The sequence below is a fragment of the Pelodiscus sinensis genome, unplaced genomic scaffold, assembly GCF_049634645.1.
Source record: "Pelodiscus sinensis isolate JC-2024 unplaced genomic scaffold, ASM4963464v1 ctg35, whole genome shotgun sequence".
Taxonomy (NCBI): Eukaryota; Metazoa; Chordata; order Testudines; family Trionychidae; genus Pelodiscus; species Pelodiscus sinensis.
This window is the reverse complement of record NW_027465908.1, coordinates 4,991,181-5,010,410: the sequence shown is the minus strand read 5'-3', so window position 1 is coordinate 5,010,410 and position 19,230 is coordinate 4,991,181. Positions and strand designations below refer to the sequence as shown.

Sequence of the window (19,230 nt, the reverse complement as noted above, 5' to 3'; positions counted from 1 at the left end):
CCACGATAACTCCAAGATCTCTTTCCTGATTTGTCGTAGCCAAATTAGCCCCCATCATACTGTACGTATAGTTGGGGTTATTTTTCCCGATGTGCATTACTTTACACTTATGCACATTAAATTTCATTTGCCATTTTGTTGCCCAATCACTCAGTTTGGTGAGATCTTCTTGGAGTCTCTCACAGTTTGCTTCTGTCTTGACTATCCTAAACAGTTTTGTATCATCCGCAAAGTTTACTACCTCACTGCTTACCCCTTCCTCCAGATTATTTATGAATAAGTTGAAAAGGATTGGTCCCAGGACTGACCCTTGGGGTACACCACTAGTTACCCCTCTCCAATCTGAAAATTTACCATTTATTCCTACCCTTTGTTTCCTGTCTTTTAACCAGTTCGCAATCCAAGAAAGGACCTTCCCTCTTATCCCATGGCCATGTAATTTACATAAGAGCCTTTGGTGAGGGACCTTGTCAAAGGCTTTCTGAAAATCCAAGTATACTATATCTACTGGATCCCCCTTGTCTGCATGTTTGTTAACCCCATTCAAAGAACTCTAATAGATTAATAAGACATGATTTCCCTTGACAGAAAACATGTTGACTTTTGTCCAACAAATTATGTTCTTCTACATGTTTCACAATTTTATTCTTCACTATTGTTTTGACTAATTAGCCCGGTACTGAAGTTAGACTTACCGGTCTGTAATTGCCAGGATTGCCTCTAGAGCCCTTTTTAAATATTGCCGTCATGTTGGCTACCTTCCAGTCATTAGGTACAGAAGCCGATTTAAAGGATAGGTTACAAACCTCAGATAATAGCTCAGCCTATACTCATAAATGTAAATACAAAAATCATACAAGTACATGAGTAGTATAAAAAATCAGGAAAGCATAACCTTTTAATAGACATGTCACTTAACACACTTTATACAAAATTTGGAGCAAACACCACATTGGGTGCATGTTCATATTGAAAATTGAATGTCACAGACCACAAGCGTCATTTAGTTAAAGTTTTAAATATAGAATGTATCTTTAAAAATAGTTAAATGTAACCTGGGACTGCAGATAAGTTATGCAGTAATTGTATAACTCTATGGATATCTTAACTGTGTATTTCTGTGCCTTTCCAGGTTCAGATATTTAGAGTGAACCTTTAACTTTGAATTTCCTAGATTTCTAATGCTTGTTTTATGAATAATTACAGCATCTTTGTAAAGTCTTTTACTCTAATTTACTACTATATAATCTTAATTTTAATATAATTTCTTCTAGGAATTAACATTAAGTTGAAATGGACTTTCTAATGGACATGATTAGTTTTCTATCAGAGTTAATTAACATGTGTTGCAGAGAGTATATGTCATGAATTTATGTGGTGAATTGTTGAAGTACAGTGCTCCCGACTTTTGCTATATATTTAAGAGGGTTTGTGTGTGTTTGCGTGTGTGGGTACGTCTAGATTACATGGCTCTGTCGACGGAACCATATAAAGTAGTTTACTCGGCATAGTCAAAGAAGCTGTAATTTAAATAATCCCAGCGCCATTAAAATAAAAATGGCCACCGCGCTGTGCCGACGATCAGCTGACCCTCTGCCCTGACCCTTTGACGATCAGTCTGTATCCTCCTTAACCCTCTGCCCTGAATCCTGCTTCCCCCATACCCGACAGTGACTTCTGCACCTACCATGCCTTGCTCTGAGTTCCCTTCTTCCCCCATGCCTCCCAACACCCTATCGTGATTCCTGAGCCCCCAGAAGGACCTGAGCAGCACTAGGTTAATCCTCTAGTCATAAATATTAGAAATAGGTTGGTGTTATACTGGTTTTTTGGAGGTCTCTAGTAGATTCTTATTTAAGATACTGTATAAAAATGGTTCTCAGGGACCTAGGATGCTGGGGGTAATTTGCTTGGAAGAGAAGTAGCTACAGTGATATAATCTCACGTGTGTGTATGTGTGTTTATCACTCTCCAGTGAACCTCGGATAGTAAGCCGGATTTTTCAATGTTGTGCATGGAATGGAGGCGTATTCTGGGTAAGTGGTTTATTTTCCCTAACTTAAAAATTAAACCATGCCACTGCTTCAATGCTTTTATGATTTCATAGATGCTGTGTCAGATTGCTTGTCCTTCTAAGTTGGAAGTCACTATGAATTGAGAGAAACCAGAAGGTTTCCTAAGTTTTGCAATTTTATGTTACGGGGACCCACCTTAAAATAGATAATAGAACTATTGCATTGCCTGAGCAAATCACTATATTAATCTGGAATCTGTTTCTCAAGTTCCTAATCTGCTTGTTTGCTGATTAGATGACGTCTGCAGTGCTGCTCCACTGAATCAAATATTACATTTATAGAATCAAAGGGTTGGAAGAGACCTCAAGAGGTCATTGAGTCCAAGCCCCTGCTAAAAGCAGGACCAATCTCAACTTAATCATACCAGCCAGGGCTTTGTCAAGATGGAATTTAAAAACCTCTAGGGATGGAGATTCCACCTTTTCCCTTGGTAACTCATTCTAGTGCTCCACCATCCTCTTAATGAAAGTTTTTTCTAATATCCATCCTGAACCTCTCCCACTACAACATGAGACCATTGCTCCTCATTCTGAGAACAGCCTCCCTCTATCCTCTTTGGAACCCTTCCCTTAAGATAGTTGAAAGGTGCTATAAAATTCTCCTCACTCTTCTGTAGACTAAATGGCTGTGTCTAGACTACATGCCTCTGTCGGCAGAGGCATGTAGATTAGACAGATCAGCAAAGGCAAATGAAGCTGCGATTTAAATGATCGCGGCTTCATTTACATTTACATGGCTGCCGCGCTGAGCCGACAAACAGCTGATCAGCTGTTTGTCGGCTCGCGTGCTAGTCTGGACGTTCCCCCTGTCGACATCAAAGCCCTTTGTCGGCAGCCCCGTTATTCCTCGTGAATGAGGTTTACCGAGGCTGCCGACAAAGGGCTTTGATGTCGACAGGGGGAACATCCAGACTAGCGCGCGAGCCGACAAACAGCTGATCAGCTGTTTGTCGGCTCAGCGCGGCAGCCATGTAAATGTAAATGAAGCCGCGATCATTTAAATCGCAGCTTCATTTGCCTTTGCTGAACAAACAAATCTATATGCCTCTGCTGACAGAGGCATGTAGTTTAGACGTACCCAATAAGCCCAAATCCCTCAGCCTCTTTTCATAAATCGTGCGCTCCAGCCCCCTAATCATTTTTGTTGCCCTCTGCTGGACTTTCTACAGTGCATCCACATCCTTTCTGTAATGGGGGGCAGAATTGGATACTTTACTCCAGATGTGGCCTCACCAGAGCTGAATACTGGGGAATAATCATTTCCCTTGATCTGCTGGCAGTGCTCCTACTAATGCATCCCAATATGCCATTAGCCTTCTTGGTTACAAGGGCATACTGTTGACTCATATCCAACTTCTCATCCACTTTAATCCCCAGGTCTATTTTTTACTATCTACTGCTTTGCTGGTTGTTTCCTAGCCTGTAGCAGTGCTTGGGAATCATCTGTCCTTACTGCAGGACTCTGCGCTTGACCTTGTTTAACTTCATCAGATTTCTTTTGGCCCAATCCTCCAATTTGTTTAGGTCAGTCTAGATCCTATCCCTACCCTCCAGCATATCTACCTCTCTCCATAGCTTAGTATCATCTGTGAACTTGATGAGGATGCAATCTATCCCCTCCTTCAGGTCATTAATAAAGATGTTGAACAAATCTTGCCCTAGAACTGATTCTTGGGATACTGTGCTTGATACCGATCGCCAACCAGACATCAAGCCATTGATCAATACCCATTAAACCTGACCATCTAGCCCAAGGCTACTTAACATGTGGACCGTGGCCTGTTTGTTTGTGGCCCATAGTGCGGTTTGGGTTTATGCGGCGCCAAAACAAAAAAGTAGTCAATATTCAGTAGTCTTCTATTGATAAGTGTTTTAGAAGTTAAATCCCTAGACTGTCATTGCTCATTAAAAGTGCTGTCATTATGGGTGGAAATCAGGTAAATATTGCATTTTATTAATATCAGCAGAACTTACTTAAACAGGGCATGCGTTGTGTAGTCTTGTCTTTGTATTCATTTCCATCAGTGTGAAAGAAGCTATTTGCATATATTTGTATATGCAACCACACTTAAGTTGTGGCCCTTGGCATGTGCTGTGAGTATCATTGTGGCCCCCAGGGCTTCCAAAGTTGAGAAGCCTTGATCTAGCTTGTTTTCTATCTATCGTATAGTCCATTCATCCAAACCATGCATCTTTAACTCTTTGGCAAGTATACTGTGGGAGACGGTATCAAAAGCTTTGCTAAAGTCAAGGTATATTACATTCACTGCCTTCCCCATATCCCCAAAACCACTTACCTCGTCATAAAAGGCAGTCGGTTGGTCAGTAATGATTTGCCCTTGGTGAATTCATGTTGACTATTCCTCATCACTTTCCTATCCTTCAAGTGATTCAAAATGGATTCCTTGAAGATCTCTTCCATGATTTTTCTGGGGACTAAGACAAGGCTGACTGATCTGTAGTTCCCTGGATTCTCCTTCTTCCCTTTTTTAAAGATGAGCACTACAATTCATGTCACCTTTCCTAATACTGTAGTTGTTAATATGTTTAGTAGGGTTTATTCATGATTGTAATGAGTGCTTTGAAGTCTAATAATCACTTGTTTCTCTTCATTGTCCATTAGACTTTGTCATGGTGGGTGACAAATCAACATGGAAATGTTGAAAGGAAGCAGTTCAGTTATATAATCTGGCTGTATTTAAGTAGAGAAGCTATTTTTCAGTGCTCTGCATTGATGGATCATGTTGTTTAATGTTTAACATATGGCTAGCAAGCATTTTGCTATTAAATAGAGAATGTACAATGCCTGCATGAAATACACCTTTAAGTCACCTTTTTATGGATCTTTGTTGCTGTTGATGAGTCCTATCTGAAGTTGAGGTGTTTAGGTGACACATGCAACAGCCTCTCCGTTTGCCAAAGCCATTCAGCGTAACAATGGCAGGGCAGTCAGACAAAATTATCCTTTTAGTAGGAGTCTTGCAGTAGGTGTATGTATTGAGGCAATTGATTGTCTCATATTTAATCTCTGTAAAGTGCCTGAATATTGAGCTGATAGATAGGGATAAGAGTAATAGAAATGAACATGTAAATGTCATTAACTAAAACCCTTTTATGGTATCCTTATTGACTTTTTCCTTTTCCTTTAGCTAAGTCTCCTCTTGTTTTACCGAGTATTTATGCCTGTACTTCAGTCAGTCACAGCACAGATAATTGGTAAGTACATAATTTGTTTCTCTTGAGTGCTAGGACATCAGATCTCTTCAGCCAATAATTATCTGCAGGGCCCTACTAAATCCATGGTTCATTCTGGTCAGTCTGGCCTGAGAGTTTTGAAATTGGTCAATTTCATAATTTCAGATATAAACACCTGAAATTTCATGGTTTTGTGTGATCATGGGAGTCCCGACCCAAAATGCGGTTGTTAGGGGATTGCACAATTGTTCTAAGGCAGGGTTTCCCAACCTGTGGGTCGCCATTACATTTCAAAGAGTTGCCAGGTGTCTCCCCAGGTGGCTCTTAAGGAGCCATTCATACATTTTTTGAATTGCCCTTGGTCACCAAGTCTTCCTGAATTGTCAAAATGGGTCCCCATATGGGAAAGATTGGGAACCGCGGTTCTCAGCGAATCACAATATGGCCCCCCTCACAGCTTCCTGTAGTTAGTTGGTTTCTGGAGGTGGAGGTAGGTGTAGGGACTGCCCTGAACTCCAGCTAGAGTAGCGGGAAGGAGAGTGGAAGCCCCAAGCCCTGGCTGGAGAAGAGTGGGAGATGGAAACCCTGAGCCTGGGCTGCCCCAAACTTTGGCTGGAACAGCAGGTGAGGGGGGAGGTAGAAGCCCTGAGCCCATGCTTAAGTGGAAAGGAGCAGAAGCCCTGAGCCTGGGCTGCCTCGAGTCCCAGCTGGAGCAAGAAGGGGCAAAAACCCAGAGTCTGGGCTGCTGAGTCCTGGCTGTAAGTGGCAGTGGTGGAGAAGCCCCAAGCCTAGGCTGCCCCAAGTTCAACTAGTACTGCAGAGGGCTGAAGCCCAGATTCCAGGCTGCCCCTGCTGCTGCAGCAGCTGGAATCCGCTGTGGGAAGAATCCACAAGCTCAGTGCCCGGAGCTGCAGCAGGAGTTGCTGTGGGGAAAAAGGAAGGAATGGCAGCCTGGAGCCTGACTCCCAGAAGGGTGTGCCATCCTAATTTCTGTGCTACCTCATGAGGTGGGTCTGATTTTTTTTTTTTCCCTCCAGTCATGGTCATGCAAGGGAGGAACAACTGCACAGCTGGACTAACAGCTAGGAGCCCCACTCCCAGCAGTAGGGGAGAACAGATTTCATGGATGAGGGCTGATTTCACAGTCTGTGACATGTATCAGCATCTTTGTAGCAGACTAAGGAGACTGCTCCCACATCCCGCCTCTCCATCCTTGAGTTTTTGCCCTCAATTAAATGCCTGAAGATACTGAGCATGTGCAGGTCCCATTGAATTGAGTGAGGGATGTGAGAGCTCAGTACAGACCGAAATCTGAGTTGAATTGAAAGGGATTTGGATGCTCATGTCCCCATCAAATTAATGGGAATTGGACATCCATATTACTTAGCATCCATATTACTTAAGATGCTTTGAAAATCTCAGCCAGATTTTCTTTCTTTTTTTTCTATTATGAAAACTGATACATCAGCCTATAAAAGCACACCTGGACAAAGTTTAAACAATGTTCCAATGACTTCCTTAGCACAACTGTGTATCAGAAAGATTGATCGACAGTTTAGCTAGCACATGGAGAAGTGGAGAAGACATTTTTTAACCCTATGTTTTAGAAACTAGGTACATAAGAACAACGAGAAGTCCTGTGGCACCTTATAGACTAACAGATTTATTGGAGCATAAGCTTTCGTGGGCAAAGACCCACTTCGTCAGATGCATCTGCTCCAATAAGCTTATGCTCCAATAAATCCGTTAGTCTTTAAGGGCACGTCTAGACTACATGGCTCCGTCAACGGAGCCATGTAGATTTGTTTACTCGGCAAAGGGAAATGAAACGGTGATTTAAATAATCGCCGTGTCATTTAAATTAAAATGGCTGCCGCGTTGTGCTGACCAGCTGTTTGGCAGCACAGCACTGTAGTCTGGATGCTCTGCGGTCGGCATCAAAGGCATTTGTCGACCTCCCCGGTAAACCTCATCCCACGAGGCATAACGGGGAGGTCGACAAATGCCTTTGATGCTGACCGCAGAGCGTTCAGACTACAGTGCTGTGCCGCCAAACAGCTGGTCAGCACAACGCGGCAGCCATTTTAATTTAAATGACACGGCGATTATTTAAATCGTGCCCCAAGGAGCCACAGGACTTCTCTTTGTTCTTGCAGATTCAGACTAACACGGCTACCCCTCTGATACTAGTTACATAAGAACATCCATATTGGGTCAGACCAAAGGTTCATCTAGCTCTCAGTATCCTGTCTTCTGACAGTGGCCAGTGCCGGGTGCCTCAGAAGGAATGAACAGAACGGTTAATCAAGTGATCCATTTCCAACTTCCCAGTTATTTTTTATCCATATAGAAATCTTGCTTCTGTTTGTAATTACTCTTCATTTAAATACTCTTCACAGTGAAGCTCATCAGAAACTGTACACCTTTCTCTTTATTAGGGATCTAGCTTCATAGCATTTGCAGTATGTAACATAGAAAGTTATCATTAGATATGGGATGCGTTGTTTAATTGGCGTGTTCTCTTACCCAGACAGTGAAGTCTAAAGTTGTTGACACTTCTTACCTCAGACAGTTCATTTTATATTTTGGAAGAGACCTTATTTAAATGCACAGTGCTTCTATGTTAAGAGGCCTGGACTGGAAATGCTAAGTGTTACTATTTACATTAACAGGAACAGTCTCTACTCATTTTCATAGTCCTCAGATTCTTCTTAAACCCATAGAAATTAAGTCTTAATACTGAAAACAAATGTAGAATCCAACATGTTAAAACTCAGTGCATGGGAATAGTAATATGTATTGAACCTTGGGGGTGAATGCCAACAGGAGCAGGGATCTGCTTCTAACTGTGCTGTTTGTTAGCAGTTTGACACAGTCACATTGCTTCTAGTTTTCTGTCATATGAGGAGGAGCTTCAGCATAGGTCCAGAACAGTCACAGAAATGTCCAATAATTGCTGACTTGTGGCAAGCTAGAAGCAATACTTCCAAGTGTTTTTGGTTTCAGAGAACACTGAAAATTCAGGAAAAACTGAGTGAGTTGTTCTCCAGTAATACAGACACACAAACTCTCCGACTGTCTGATCAAATAATGTACTTCTACCTTTCGGGGAAGAAAGAGAGATATAGTGCATGATATTGACTGTGTTTAATTTTTGGGAGATCTTCTAATGTTACAGTGATGGTTGCCATAAAAGTACAGCTGCTCCCCGAGTTACGAACAAGTTATGGACCAACACTTGGTCCGTAACTTGAAATGTTCGTAACTTGGATCCCATAGAGTTACATGGCGACCGCGCTGTTTGTAAGCGCGGATCGCCGTTCATAACTCGGATCCACATTTACGACCGCTTTGGTCGTAAGTGGAGGTGGTCGTAACTCGGGGAGTGGCTGTATTGTGACAGGCCATACGGCTGCAGGAAGGTCCTGGAAGATGACTATATTAGCCCTAGAATGTTAAAGGCCCTTTTTCATATCAGCTGAGAAGGGGTTACCTCAGGTCAATACCTGAATTCAATTAAGGGCTGCTTGTGGCCTTCAAAAACCACTCCTCTCAAGGTGGAGAGATAAAAAGACAAGCTGCTAACAGGCTCGTGGAAGCAGGGAAATAAGTTGCTCCAGGGTGAGAGGTTGTAGGGGAGACAACTACACTAGAGTGCCTGCTAAGGGAACGACTGATACCCCATGGCAGCCAAGAGGACGATACCTTGCCCCAGCAATGGGGCGAAGTGAAAGTTCTTCTTTGAGTGATGTCCCGAAGGTGCTCCACTGTAGGTGCGGGTCTCCCGGAGTCGCAGATCGGAGCCTTGCAAAACAGTTTCTCCCATTGAGCTGAGTATGCGCAGGAGGCTCCTTGTGTCTCTCCCACCCGAGTGTGTAACTTGCAGGGCTCAACCCCTCCATTTCAGTTCCTCTTTAACCACCCTCGTCAGCGGACGGAGCTTCAACATCTCCCTCTCAGCCTATTACCTCATGTAGTGCTTCACACTACATTACACTTAGACAGTTATCTTTATTACTTTTATAATAGTTAGCTCAATAGTTCATTAAGAGTTTCTCTCATTTAATTTACCAAAAAGGAAAAAAAAAAAAGAGGGAGAGAAGAGTTTCTTCCTTCCGGGGATCTGAATGCGGCTTTGCTGCTCAGGGGCAGCACGTTTCGGATTTCTACCGGCTCTTCCCTGTTCTCGAAAGAAAGAAGGAAAACAAACTAAAACGAAAGGAAATAAATAAGTATCACAGATAATTTAATGTGTGGGGCTCCTCGAGCTTCAAAAAATACAAGGAGTGTAAAGCCTATGCCAGTATCCGATAGCCACTCACTATGCATATGGTGCTTGGGGGAAACCCATGTACCACAGAAATCATAGAATACTAGGACTGGAAGGGACCTTGAGGTCATCAAGTCCAGTCCCCTGCCCTCATGGCAGGACCAAATGCTGTCTAGACCATCCCTGATAGGCATTTAGCTAACCTACTCTTAAATATCTCCACAGACGGAGATTCCACAACCTCCCTGGGCAATTTATTCCAGTGTTTGACTACCCTGAGAGGAACTTTTTCCTAATGTCCAACCTAAACCTCCCTTGCTGCAGTTTAAGCCCATTGCTTCTTGTTCTATCCCCAGAGGCCAAGATGAACAAGTTTTCTCCCTCCTCCTTATGACACCCTTTTAGATACTTGAAAACTGCTATCATGTCCTCCCTCAATCTTCTCTTTTCTAAACTAAAGAAACCCAATTTTTTCAGCCTTCCTTCATAGGTCATGTTCTCTAGACCTTTAATCATTCTTGTTGCTCTTCTCTGGACCCTCTCCAATTTCTCCATATCTTTCTTGAAATGCGGTGCCCAGAACTGGACACAATACTCCAACTGAGGCCTAACTAGTGCAGAGTAGAGTGGAAGAATGACTTCTCGTGTCTTGTTCACAACACACCTTGTAATGCATCCCAGAATCATGTTTGCTTTTTTTGCAACAGCATCACACTGCTGACTCCTATTCAGCTTGTGGTCCACTATAACCCTTAGATCCTTTTCTGCCATACTCCTTTCTAGACAGTCGCTTCCCATTTTGTATCTGTGAAACTGATTGTTCCTTCCTAAGTGGAGCACTTTGCATTTGTCTTTATTAAACTTCATCCTGTTTACCTCAGACCATTCCTCCAATTTGTCCAGATCATTTTGAATTGTGACCCTATCCTCCAGATTAGTCTCAACCCCTCCCAGCTTGGTATCATCTGCAAACTTAATAAGCATACTTTCTATGCCATTATCTATATCGTTGATGAAGATATTGAACAGAGCCAGTCCCAAAACAGATCCCTGCGGAACCCCACTTGTTATACCTTTCCAGCAGTATTGTGAACCATTAATAACTACTCTCTGAGTACGGTTATCCAGCCAGTTATGCACCCACCATATAGTAGCCCCATCTAAGTTGTATTTGCCTAGTTTATTGATAAGAATATCATGCGAGACTGTATCAAACGCTTTACTGAAGTCTAGGTATACCACATCCACTGCTTCTCCCTTATCCACAAGACTCGTTATCCTATTAAATAAATTAATAAATAAATAATATCCTATTAAATAAATTAATGGAGATTGCTTCTCTCCCAGAACTGGAAGGAACCTTGAAAGGTCACCAGTCCCCTACTTTCACAGCAGGACCAAGTACCATACCTGATGAATTTTTGCACCAAATCCCTAAATGGCCTCTGGAAGGATTGAACTCACAACGCTGGATTTAGCAGGCCAATGCTCAAACCACCAAGCTATCCCTCTTCCCTGATAGCTTAAAGAAAGCTATCAGATTGGTTTGACATGATTTGTTCTTTACAAATCCATGCTGGCTGTTCCCTATCACCTTGCCACCTTCCAAGTGTTTACAGATTATTTCCTTAATTACTTGCTCCATTATCTTCCCTGGCACAGAAGTTAAACTAACTGGTCTGTAGTTTCCTGGGTTGTTCTTATTTCCCTTTTTATAAATGGGCACTATATTTGCCCTTTTCTAGTCTTCTGGAATCTCTCCTGTCTCCCATGATTTTCCAAAGATGATAGCTAGAGGCTCAGATACCTCCTCTATCAGCTCCTTGAGTATTCTAGGATGCATTTCATCAGGCCCTGGTGACTTGCAGGCATCTAACTTTTCTCGGTGATTTTTAACTTGTTCTTTTTTTATTTATCTTCTAAACCTACCCCCTTCCCACTAGCATTCACTATGAGTATGTCTACACTACCCTCCTAGTTCGAACTAGGAGGGTAATGTAGGCATACCGCACTTGCAAATGAAGCCCGGGATTTGAATTTCCCGGGCTTCATTTACATAAGCGGGGAGCCGCCATTTTTAAAACCCCGCTGGTTCGAACCCCTTGCAGTGCGCCTACACAGGGCACGAACTAGGTAGTTCGAACTAGGCTTCCTAGTTCGAGCTACCGTTACTCCTCATTTCACAAAAAGTCGTGGTGCCACAAGGAAAGTCGGCTTGCTCAGTTAAAGCAGCACCAGCTCCAACAGTGCCATGTTTCGCCACACCCATGCTGATGGTGTACCCATAACTGAGGCAGGAAGCAGCCGACACACCACAATCAGTGGCTGATAATCTAAGCTGGCTCCAGCACACGTGCCCCCCTTCTATCACCTGCAATGTCCTCAGCTCGTGGCTCTCCTCAAATACTAAAATCTCCAGAACAGTCTCACCATGGTCCTTTACCTGATGATAACCAGATGACCACATATTCCTCACGACATGCATCACCAACAGGGTCACGCTCATACCTCGACAACTGCCTGATAAAAGGGGTTTCATGCGATGAAACCACCTCCATGATAAATATAACAAGAGCTCTCCTTACTCGTCTAGGCCTACTAATCAATGAACAGAAATCAACACTGCGCACAGTCCAAGGCATAGAAGTTATAGGTGCCCGCCTAGACTCGATCTTGGCCTGTGCATACTTACCTCAACAACGCTTCATAGCTATACAAGACCTCATAAACACAATATCCATGACCCTTTCTACCACGATACTCATGTGTCTCCGACTGATGGGGCATATGGCCGCAACGACTTACATGGTCTGTCTTATAAGTCTTCACTTCCATTGCTTTCAACTATGGATAGCAACCGTGTACATTCCATCTCGACACTCTAGAAATGAGAGTTATCGTACCTCCAGACATTCTCACATCTCTAAGATGGTGGACATTAGCGGACAGTCTCCTGGCAGGGGTCCTATTCCATCAAGCCAGGCCCATGCTACAAATTACCACAGATGCATCTCTCCTGGGCTGTAGAGCCCACATGAACGACCAATTGGTCCAAGGCAAATGGTCTCCTCACAAGATATCATTGCACATCAACCTACTGGAGGTGAGGGCAGTAAGAAATGCATGTGCACATTTTGTGCCCAAAATTGTCAACCGTAGAGTTTGAATCCTTACAGACAACATCTGCACTATAGTTTATATAAACAGGCAAGGCGGTGCCTGCTCCTGTTCCCTATGTGCAGAGGCCATTGGCCTATGGAATTGGTGCATCCATAACCAGGTTTCACTCACAGCATCTTACCTACCTGGGGCCAGCAGTGTCACAATGGACTCCTTGAGCCGCAACTTCTCCGTGGACCACGAATGGGAACTACATCTAGAGGTCACCAACTCACTATTCTACAAATGAGGGAGGCCATCAATAGACCTCTTCGCTTCTTCCCAAAATACAAAATGCCCCCAATTCTGTTCCTGAGTGGGACTTGGCAAACAGTCCCTAGGTGATGCATTTCTGATCAAATGAACAGCTCCTCTGCATTATGTTTTTCCCTCCATACCGCTTATTCCCAGAGTCCTACACAAGCTCTGCACAGACTGCATGTGTGTCATCCTCATAGCCCCATCGTAGTCGTGCTAGACCTGGTCTCCATACCTCCACAAGCTAGCGGTTCAACCTCCTTACTGACTGCCACGCTGATGCAACCTTCTCTCCCAGAACCATGGGAAGATGTTGCATCCACAACTCAGTACTCTTCATCTCCAGGTGTGGCTACTCTATGGTTCACAGAATTAGAAGACCAGTGTTCTCAGACGGTGAAAGACATTCTCCTTCATAGCAGGAGACCATCTACACGAAAGACTTACATGCAAAAATGTAAGTCTGCTTTTCTCAGTGGTGTCAGAGGACTGAGAGAGAACCATGGATGTCCCCACTGAACACCATCCTAGACTACATCCTAAATCCTACACCCCATTTGATGGTTTCTCCATATCTGCATATCCTATCACCAAAAGGTTCCTTAAGAGCCTCCACAACATATTCCCACCCGATAGGACCCCACCTCCCTTATGGGACTTGAATCTTGTTCTGGATTATTTGACCAGGCCCCCTTTTGAACAGTTGGCCACTGTTGTACTACCCTTCCTCTTTATGAAAGTCTGCTTTTTACTAGCTGTCACTTCAGTAAGGAGAGTAGGAAAACTTGGGGCCCTTATGGCGGAACCCCCATACTCAGTTTTTACAAAAGACAGTGTCACACTGAGACCTCATCCAGCATTTTTACCAAAAGTCTGTACACCATTCCATGTGAATGAACCCATTGTGTTACCTACCTTTTTCTCAAAGCCCCATGCCTCACCGCAAGATGCTACCCTACAGACTCTTAATATCCGACGAGCATTGGCCTTCTTTCTGGAAAGAACATGAGCATTTCGTAAATCTCAAAGACTTTTTATATCCATCGTGGAATGCTCAAAATGGACACCCATTTCATCCTAGCATATCTCAAAGTAGATATCGACATGCATAGTTAAGTGTCATACCCTGTTGGCCATTACAACATCTACCATGAGCACATTCTACTTGGGCTACAGCTGCTTCCATGGCTTTCTTGGACAACGTTACGCTAATAGACATTTATCGAGCTGTGACACGGTCATCAGACCACACTTTTGCTAAACATTATGCCATATTACTTCAACTCGCTTCTGATTCAGCGGTAGCTACCACAGTTTTATCCACCACTGCCAGACTGAGACTCCAACTCCCTTCATCCAGATTGAATATTGATCTATAGTCACCTACAGTGGAGCATCTGTAGGGACATCACTCAAAGAAGAAAAGGAAGTTACTCACTTTGTGCAGTAACAACTGTTCCTCAAGATGTGGGTGCTCCACAGCCCTCCCTTCCTCCCCTCCGCTCGGAGTCTTATTTACTCAGGCATAGACAAAGAACTGAGAGCGAGCAACACACTTGGGTGGGAGCGATGGGAGATGCCTCCTGTGCATGTGTGGCTCAGTGGGGGAAACTGCTGTACAAGGCTCCGATCTGCAACTCCAGGTGACCTGTCACCTACAGTGGAGCACCCATGGGGACACACACACTCCTTTGTACCCAGCTGGGTTGTTGTTTGAGGTTCTTTCCTTTTTTTGTTTGGTGGAGGATCACCCCTTAGGCTGACCCCCAGGCCTACCCTGAAAATACAACCAAGAGAACACAGGAGGAGGAAAGCAAACTCTGCTTGAGTAGGGCCGATTACTTCAGGTCTGCCATTGCCTGAGGGGAAAGCGCTAAGGCTGGTGTGAGAAAAGAGATGTCCTGCTACAGTACTTACCCAGGCAAATCTTTTACCTTTACCCTATGTCTTCTGACCTGTCTTTCCCATCCACTAGTTCTCTTCTGTTTAATACTATCCTACCTTCTTTTTTTCTTGCTTTCTCTCCCCCCCCCCACATCTTTGTTCATCTCCTTTCCCTTTTGCTGTCACTGTCTCTTGCCTTACTCCATTCTGTCATTATACTCTTATGTCTGTCCTTCTCTACCTGCTACTGGGTGCACTCTTATCCACTGTTCAGGTGTCTGATCTCTCATGATATATATGCTGTAACTGTTATTTCTTAAAGTTCAGTCAGAGCAAGGAATAGAATGCTGATTAGAATGAGCACTCGAGGAGCAGATAAGTCAAGGAATCTCACTATAAGTATCAGAAACCCAGAGAGTTAGCCATCAAAATGAAAGAGAACCCCATCTTTTTTTCTGGGACTTTCATCTCTTCAAAGCCAAGCCACACAGCTTTGATAATATCCGTTCAAAATAGTACTGAGGAATAGGCAAGATCTTCCCATGTGTCTATTGCACAACTTTTTAATTATGAAATGCTTTCTCTTCCCATCCACTTACGTTTTCCACAAATAAATGACAAATCCAGAAACCTTATCCCTAATGTTGGAAGAAGCAACTATATTCTTGCTTATAACACAAGAAATTGAAAGCCGTTGCTTTTGAACTAGCAGCCTCAAAGCATATGTTCCCTTAGGATTAACCACTGATTTCTTATGGAAGTACTGCTGCTAGGGTATTATTTGAAAAGGGGTCTGTAAAGAAGGTTAGGAGGAAATGGCCCTTCCTGGTTTTATATGTGCCCTGGTCTACACTAGTTTAGGTCGAATTTAGCCACATAAGGTCAATTTTCTAAACAATGAGTCCACACTACTAAGCCCATTCCGTTGACTTTAAGAGCTGCTGAAGTTGATTTTGAAAAGCAGGAGCTTTCCATAAGGAGTAATGCAAAATTCAACCATGCATGGCTGAATTTACAGTAGTGTTGATCCAGCATTGAGAAAGTCAGTGTTCTTGACCTCTGGGACACTGTGATCACTCTGGACAGAACTAGTGACTGCTGCTCTCCAGGTGAACAGGAAAAGCTCCAGGAAAGTTTGAATTTCATTTCCTGTGGCCAGCGTTGTGAGCACACCTGAGCAGCACACATAGCCATGAGTTCAAGTTCCATGATCTTCAGTTCCCAAGGGTGCAGAAGAGCACCATCATAGAGTATGAAGGAAACCTTGGACCTCATCAAGGCATGGGGAGAGGAATCGATTCTCTCGGAGCTCCGAACCAGCAAAAGAAACACTGATATTTATGGAAAGATGGCAAAAACCATGGTGTAGAGAGGATATGCCAGGGACATCCAGCAGTGCCATGTTAAAATAAAGGAGCTGAGGCAGTCCTATCACAAGACAAAGGAGACAAACAGACGTTCTGGTGCATCGCTGCCAGCATGCTGCTTCTACGACGAGCAGCATGCTATCCTGTGGGTGACCCAACGAGCTTCCTAAGTCAGACCATGGAATCCTCCCAAGACACTCAGGGCAGCAGCATAGAGGACAACATAAGGGGTGGAGGAGGAGGACGATGATGAGAATGGCCAGCCAGTGAGCAGCAAGAGTCAAGAACTTTTTATAACCTTGGTGTCAGTCCCCTCCTCTCACAATTGGGTACTGATCCCATGAAGGGCACTTCTGGTGAGTTCACTTTTTTTTTTTTGGTACAAGAGGGTTAAGGCAATTGAGTGTGATGTGTTGCACACTCTGTGTGTACAGAGTGCGGGAGGCTCAGAACAGTTTAACGTGTCAGGAGATGGAGCGGGAATCCTCCCTGCATATCTCCATAAAGCTCTCATATTGGAATTCTTTGATCCTGTCACAGGGTTTCTGGGGAGGCCTACCTTATTTTGTCCTTCCCACACCAAGCCACCAGTGAGTGGTCTGGTGTCATTGCAGCACAAAGCATTGTAGCATAAGGTCCATGTTTCTGGCCACATTCATTCAGTATCTGCTTGCAATCACTTTGTGTGATTTAGAGAATACTGATGTCTCACATGGCAACCTGGATGAAGGAGGAGGGGAAGCTATTAACTGCTGCCTTTGCTGCTAGCATGGCTTCAGCCCCTGGCACTCCTTCTTTCCCTTCTGCTCTCCACCCCACAGGCTCCTGTGGGATGGGAAAGTAGCACTCTCCTGAGAAGTGGGGTGTAGTGGACACAGGAGGGAAGCCATGTGACCCACCACCCTGCCCTGCTTACATGAATTGACTCTGTCCCCCCTCCTGCGATATGGGAAAGTAGCACTCTCCCAGGAAGCGGGGTATGATGGACACAGAGCGGGGAAACTATGTGAGCTGCCCTCCTGCCCCCGCACCAGCACAACTAGACCCCATTCCCTCCCTCCCAGCTGCAGGACTGTGGGCTGGCAGGCCCCTTACCATGCCTGCCTTCAAACTATGAGAGTCCAGATGTTCCTTTGAGAACTCTGCTGTGTCCTGCTATACAGTCGCTGCTCTAAAGCATAACTTTGGCCTTGCACAGAACACATCGCCATTTTCTTTAGAGAGACCTTTGCTGAATGTTAACAGATTAGGTTTTAGGCTCCACAATATATCTCCTGTAATGTATGGCCTTTACTTTTCATTGCAGCGGGAATAGCAGGGAGCTCACGGCATACTCCTTCAGGTCCATCAGCTATCTGGCTTGCACAAATCTACAGGCAAAAATGGACATGTTTAAAGAGCAAATGGAGTATAGGAATACACTGCTGGAATAGAGTACAGTGGAGCACCAGGAGAAGAGAGTATGCAGGGAACTGCAATGAAAGCACCAGGAGAATGTCTTTCTGTCCCTGATGGCTATGATGGGGCACATAGCAGTATGTCTGGAGAGCATCCCTCCCCTTGTAGAACAATTTCCCTTCTCACCCAGTTCCATAGCTTCCATCCCCAGGAGCTGTACGACATGGGGGAAGGGGACTCAAAGACGGCTTCTCACATTCAACCTCTGGGGCATTGAAGCAAAAGGTTGTCCTTGCATTTCTTATCACCTGACTTGAGGTCCCCTTTTGTGTGTCTGATATCTTCCCTAAATAAAAATGCATGAATTCTGAACAACAATTTCTTTATTGTTTGTATTGCAGGGGAGGAGTGGGGGATTTCAGGCAAACGCACTGAATGCAGGGGCACCTCATTGAGAGCAAGGTGCATGACTCTCAAAATTGTCCATTCATAAAACTTTTTTCAAAGTCTCCCTGATATGTATTGCCCTGTGCTGTGCTCTCTGCTGTGACCTCATCAGCAGATTCCTAAACTTTCCCTTTATATGCCAAAAAGCACATTCAATCACCATTCTGCACTTGCTCAGCCTGTAGTTGAATTGCTCCTTACTGTGGTCCAGGCTGCCCATGTATGGCTTCATGAGCCATGGGAGCAAGGGGCAGGCTGGGTCACCAAGGATCATTGTTGGCATTTCCACCACTCCAGTTTTAATCTTCCGGTCTGGGGAAAAAAGTTCCAGCTTGCATCTTTCTGAAGAGACAGGAGTTCCTAAAGATGTGTGTGTAATGCAACTTTCCTATCTTACCTTGATGTCAGTGAAATGGCCCTTGTGATCCACCAGCACATGCAGCACCATCAAGAAGTATCCCTTGCAGATTATGTACTCCTTGGCAAGGTGCCAAGCTGGGGATGTGCATTCTGTCTGTTGCCCCACTGTAGTTAGGTAACCCCATCGTGGCAAAGCCTTCCACTGTGGCATCTACGTTTCCCATTCTGCTGCTTGTCAGTCCCCGTAATACACGAGGTTCGAAGGGATGCCGGAAAGGATGAGACCACAACTGGGGGTTTCAAAAAGCACAAACTGATTTTATTTTGATGACGCCAGACAATCATCAGAACAAAAATTAAACAGATTGCCAGACAACACAAAACAATTCCCTGAGGCTTTTCTAAATCACAATAATTCCCAATAACTGCCCAGGAGTTAGGAACAGTTGAATTAACACTGGTATTGTCCATAGGGCTGATTATTTACACAACTTTATACAAGGAAGCAGTAAAAAACCTAAACCACAACTATTTATAAACTAACTTAGTAACTTTTTAGCCACTGTCACTTGACAAGCAATAAGGACAACTAAAAAATCAATCAGGATAGGGATGATGGCGGGGCGGGGGGGGGGGGGGGGGTTATACCAGTTCTGGAGACAGCAGGAACACAAGTACCGGTCACACGCTCATAAACTGTCTCCACTCGGGTCGACCAACTCAGAGTACGCTCAGTAAGACTCGAGAGCGGGGGGTTCAAGGTGTCTGGGTGATCAGTCCAGGTGTTCACTCGATGCGAATCCCCAGTGAGAGAGGGG

General features: G+C 44.2%; 1 protein-coding gene across 1 annotated transcript in view; it reads left to right on the top strand.

The window, feature by feature from the left end:
* LOC142824431 (etoposide-induced protein 2.4 homolog) overlaps positions 1–19,230 on the top strand; it is an 84,769-nt gene that overhangs the window by 38,983 nt on the left and 26,556 nt on the right. The window contains exons 4-5 of the mRNA XM_075916376.1: positions 1,976–2,036; positions 5,224–5,290. Coding sequence (XP_075772491.1) covers positions 1,976–2,036; positions 5,224–5,290 — 128 coding nt within the window. The remainder of the gene's footprint in view (positions 1–1,975; positions 2,037–5,223; positions 5,291–19,230) is intronic.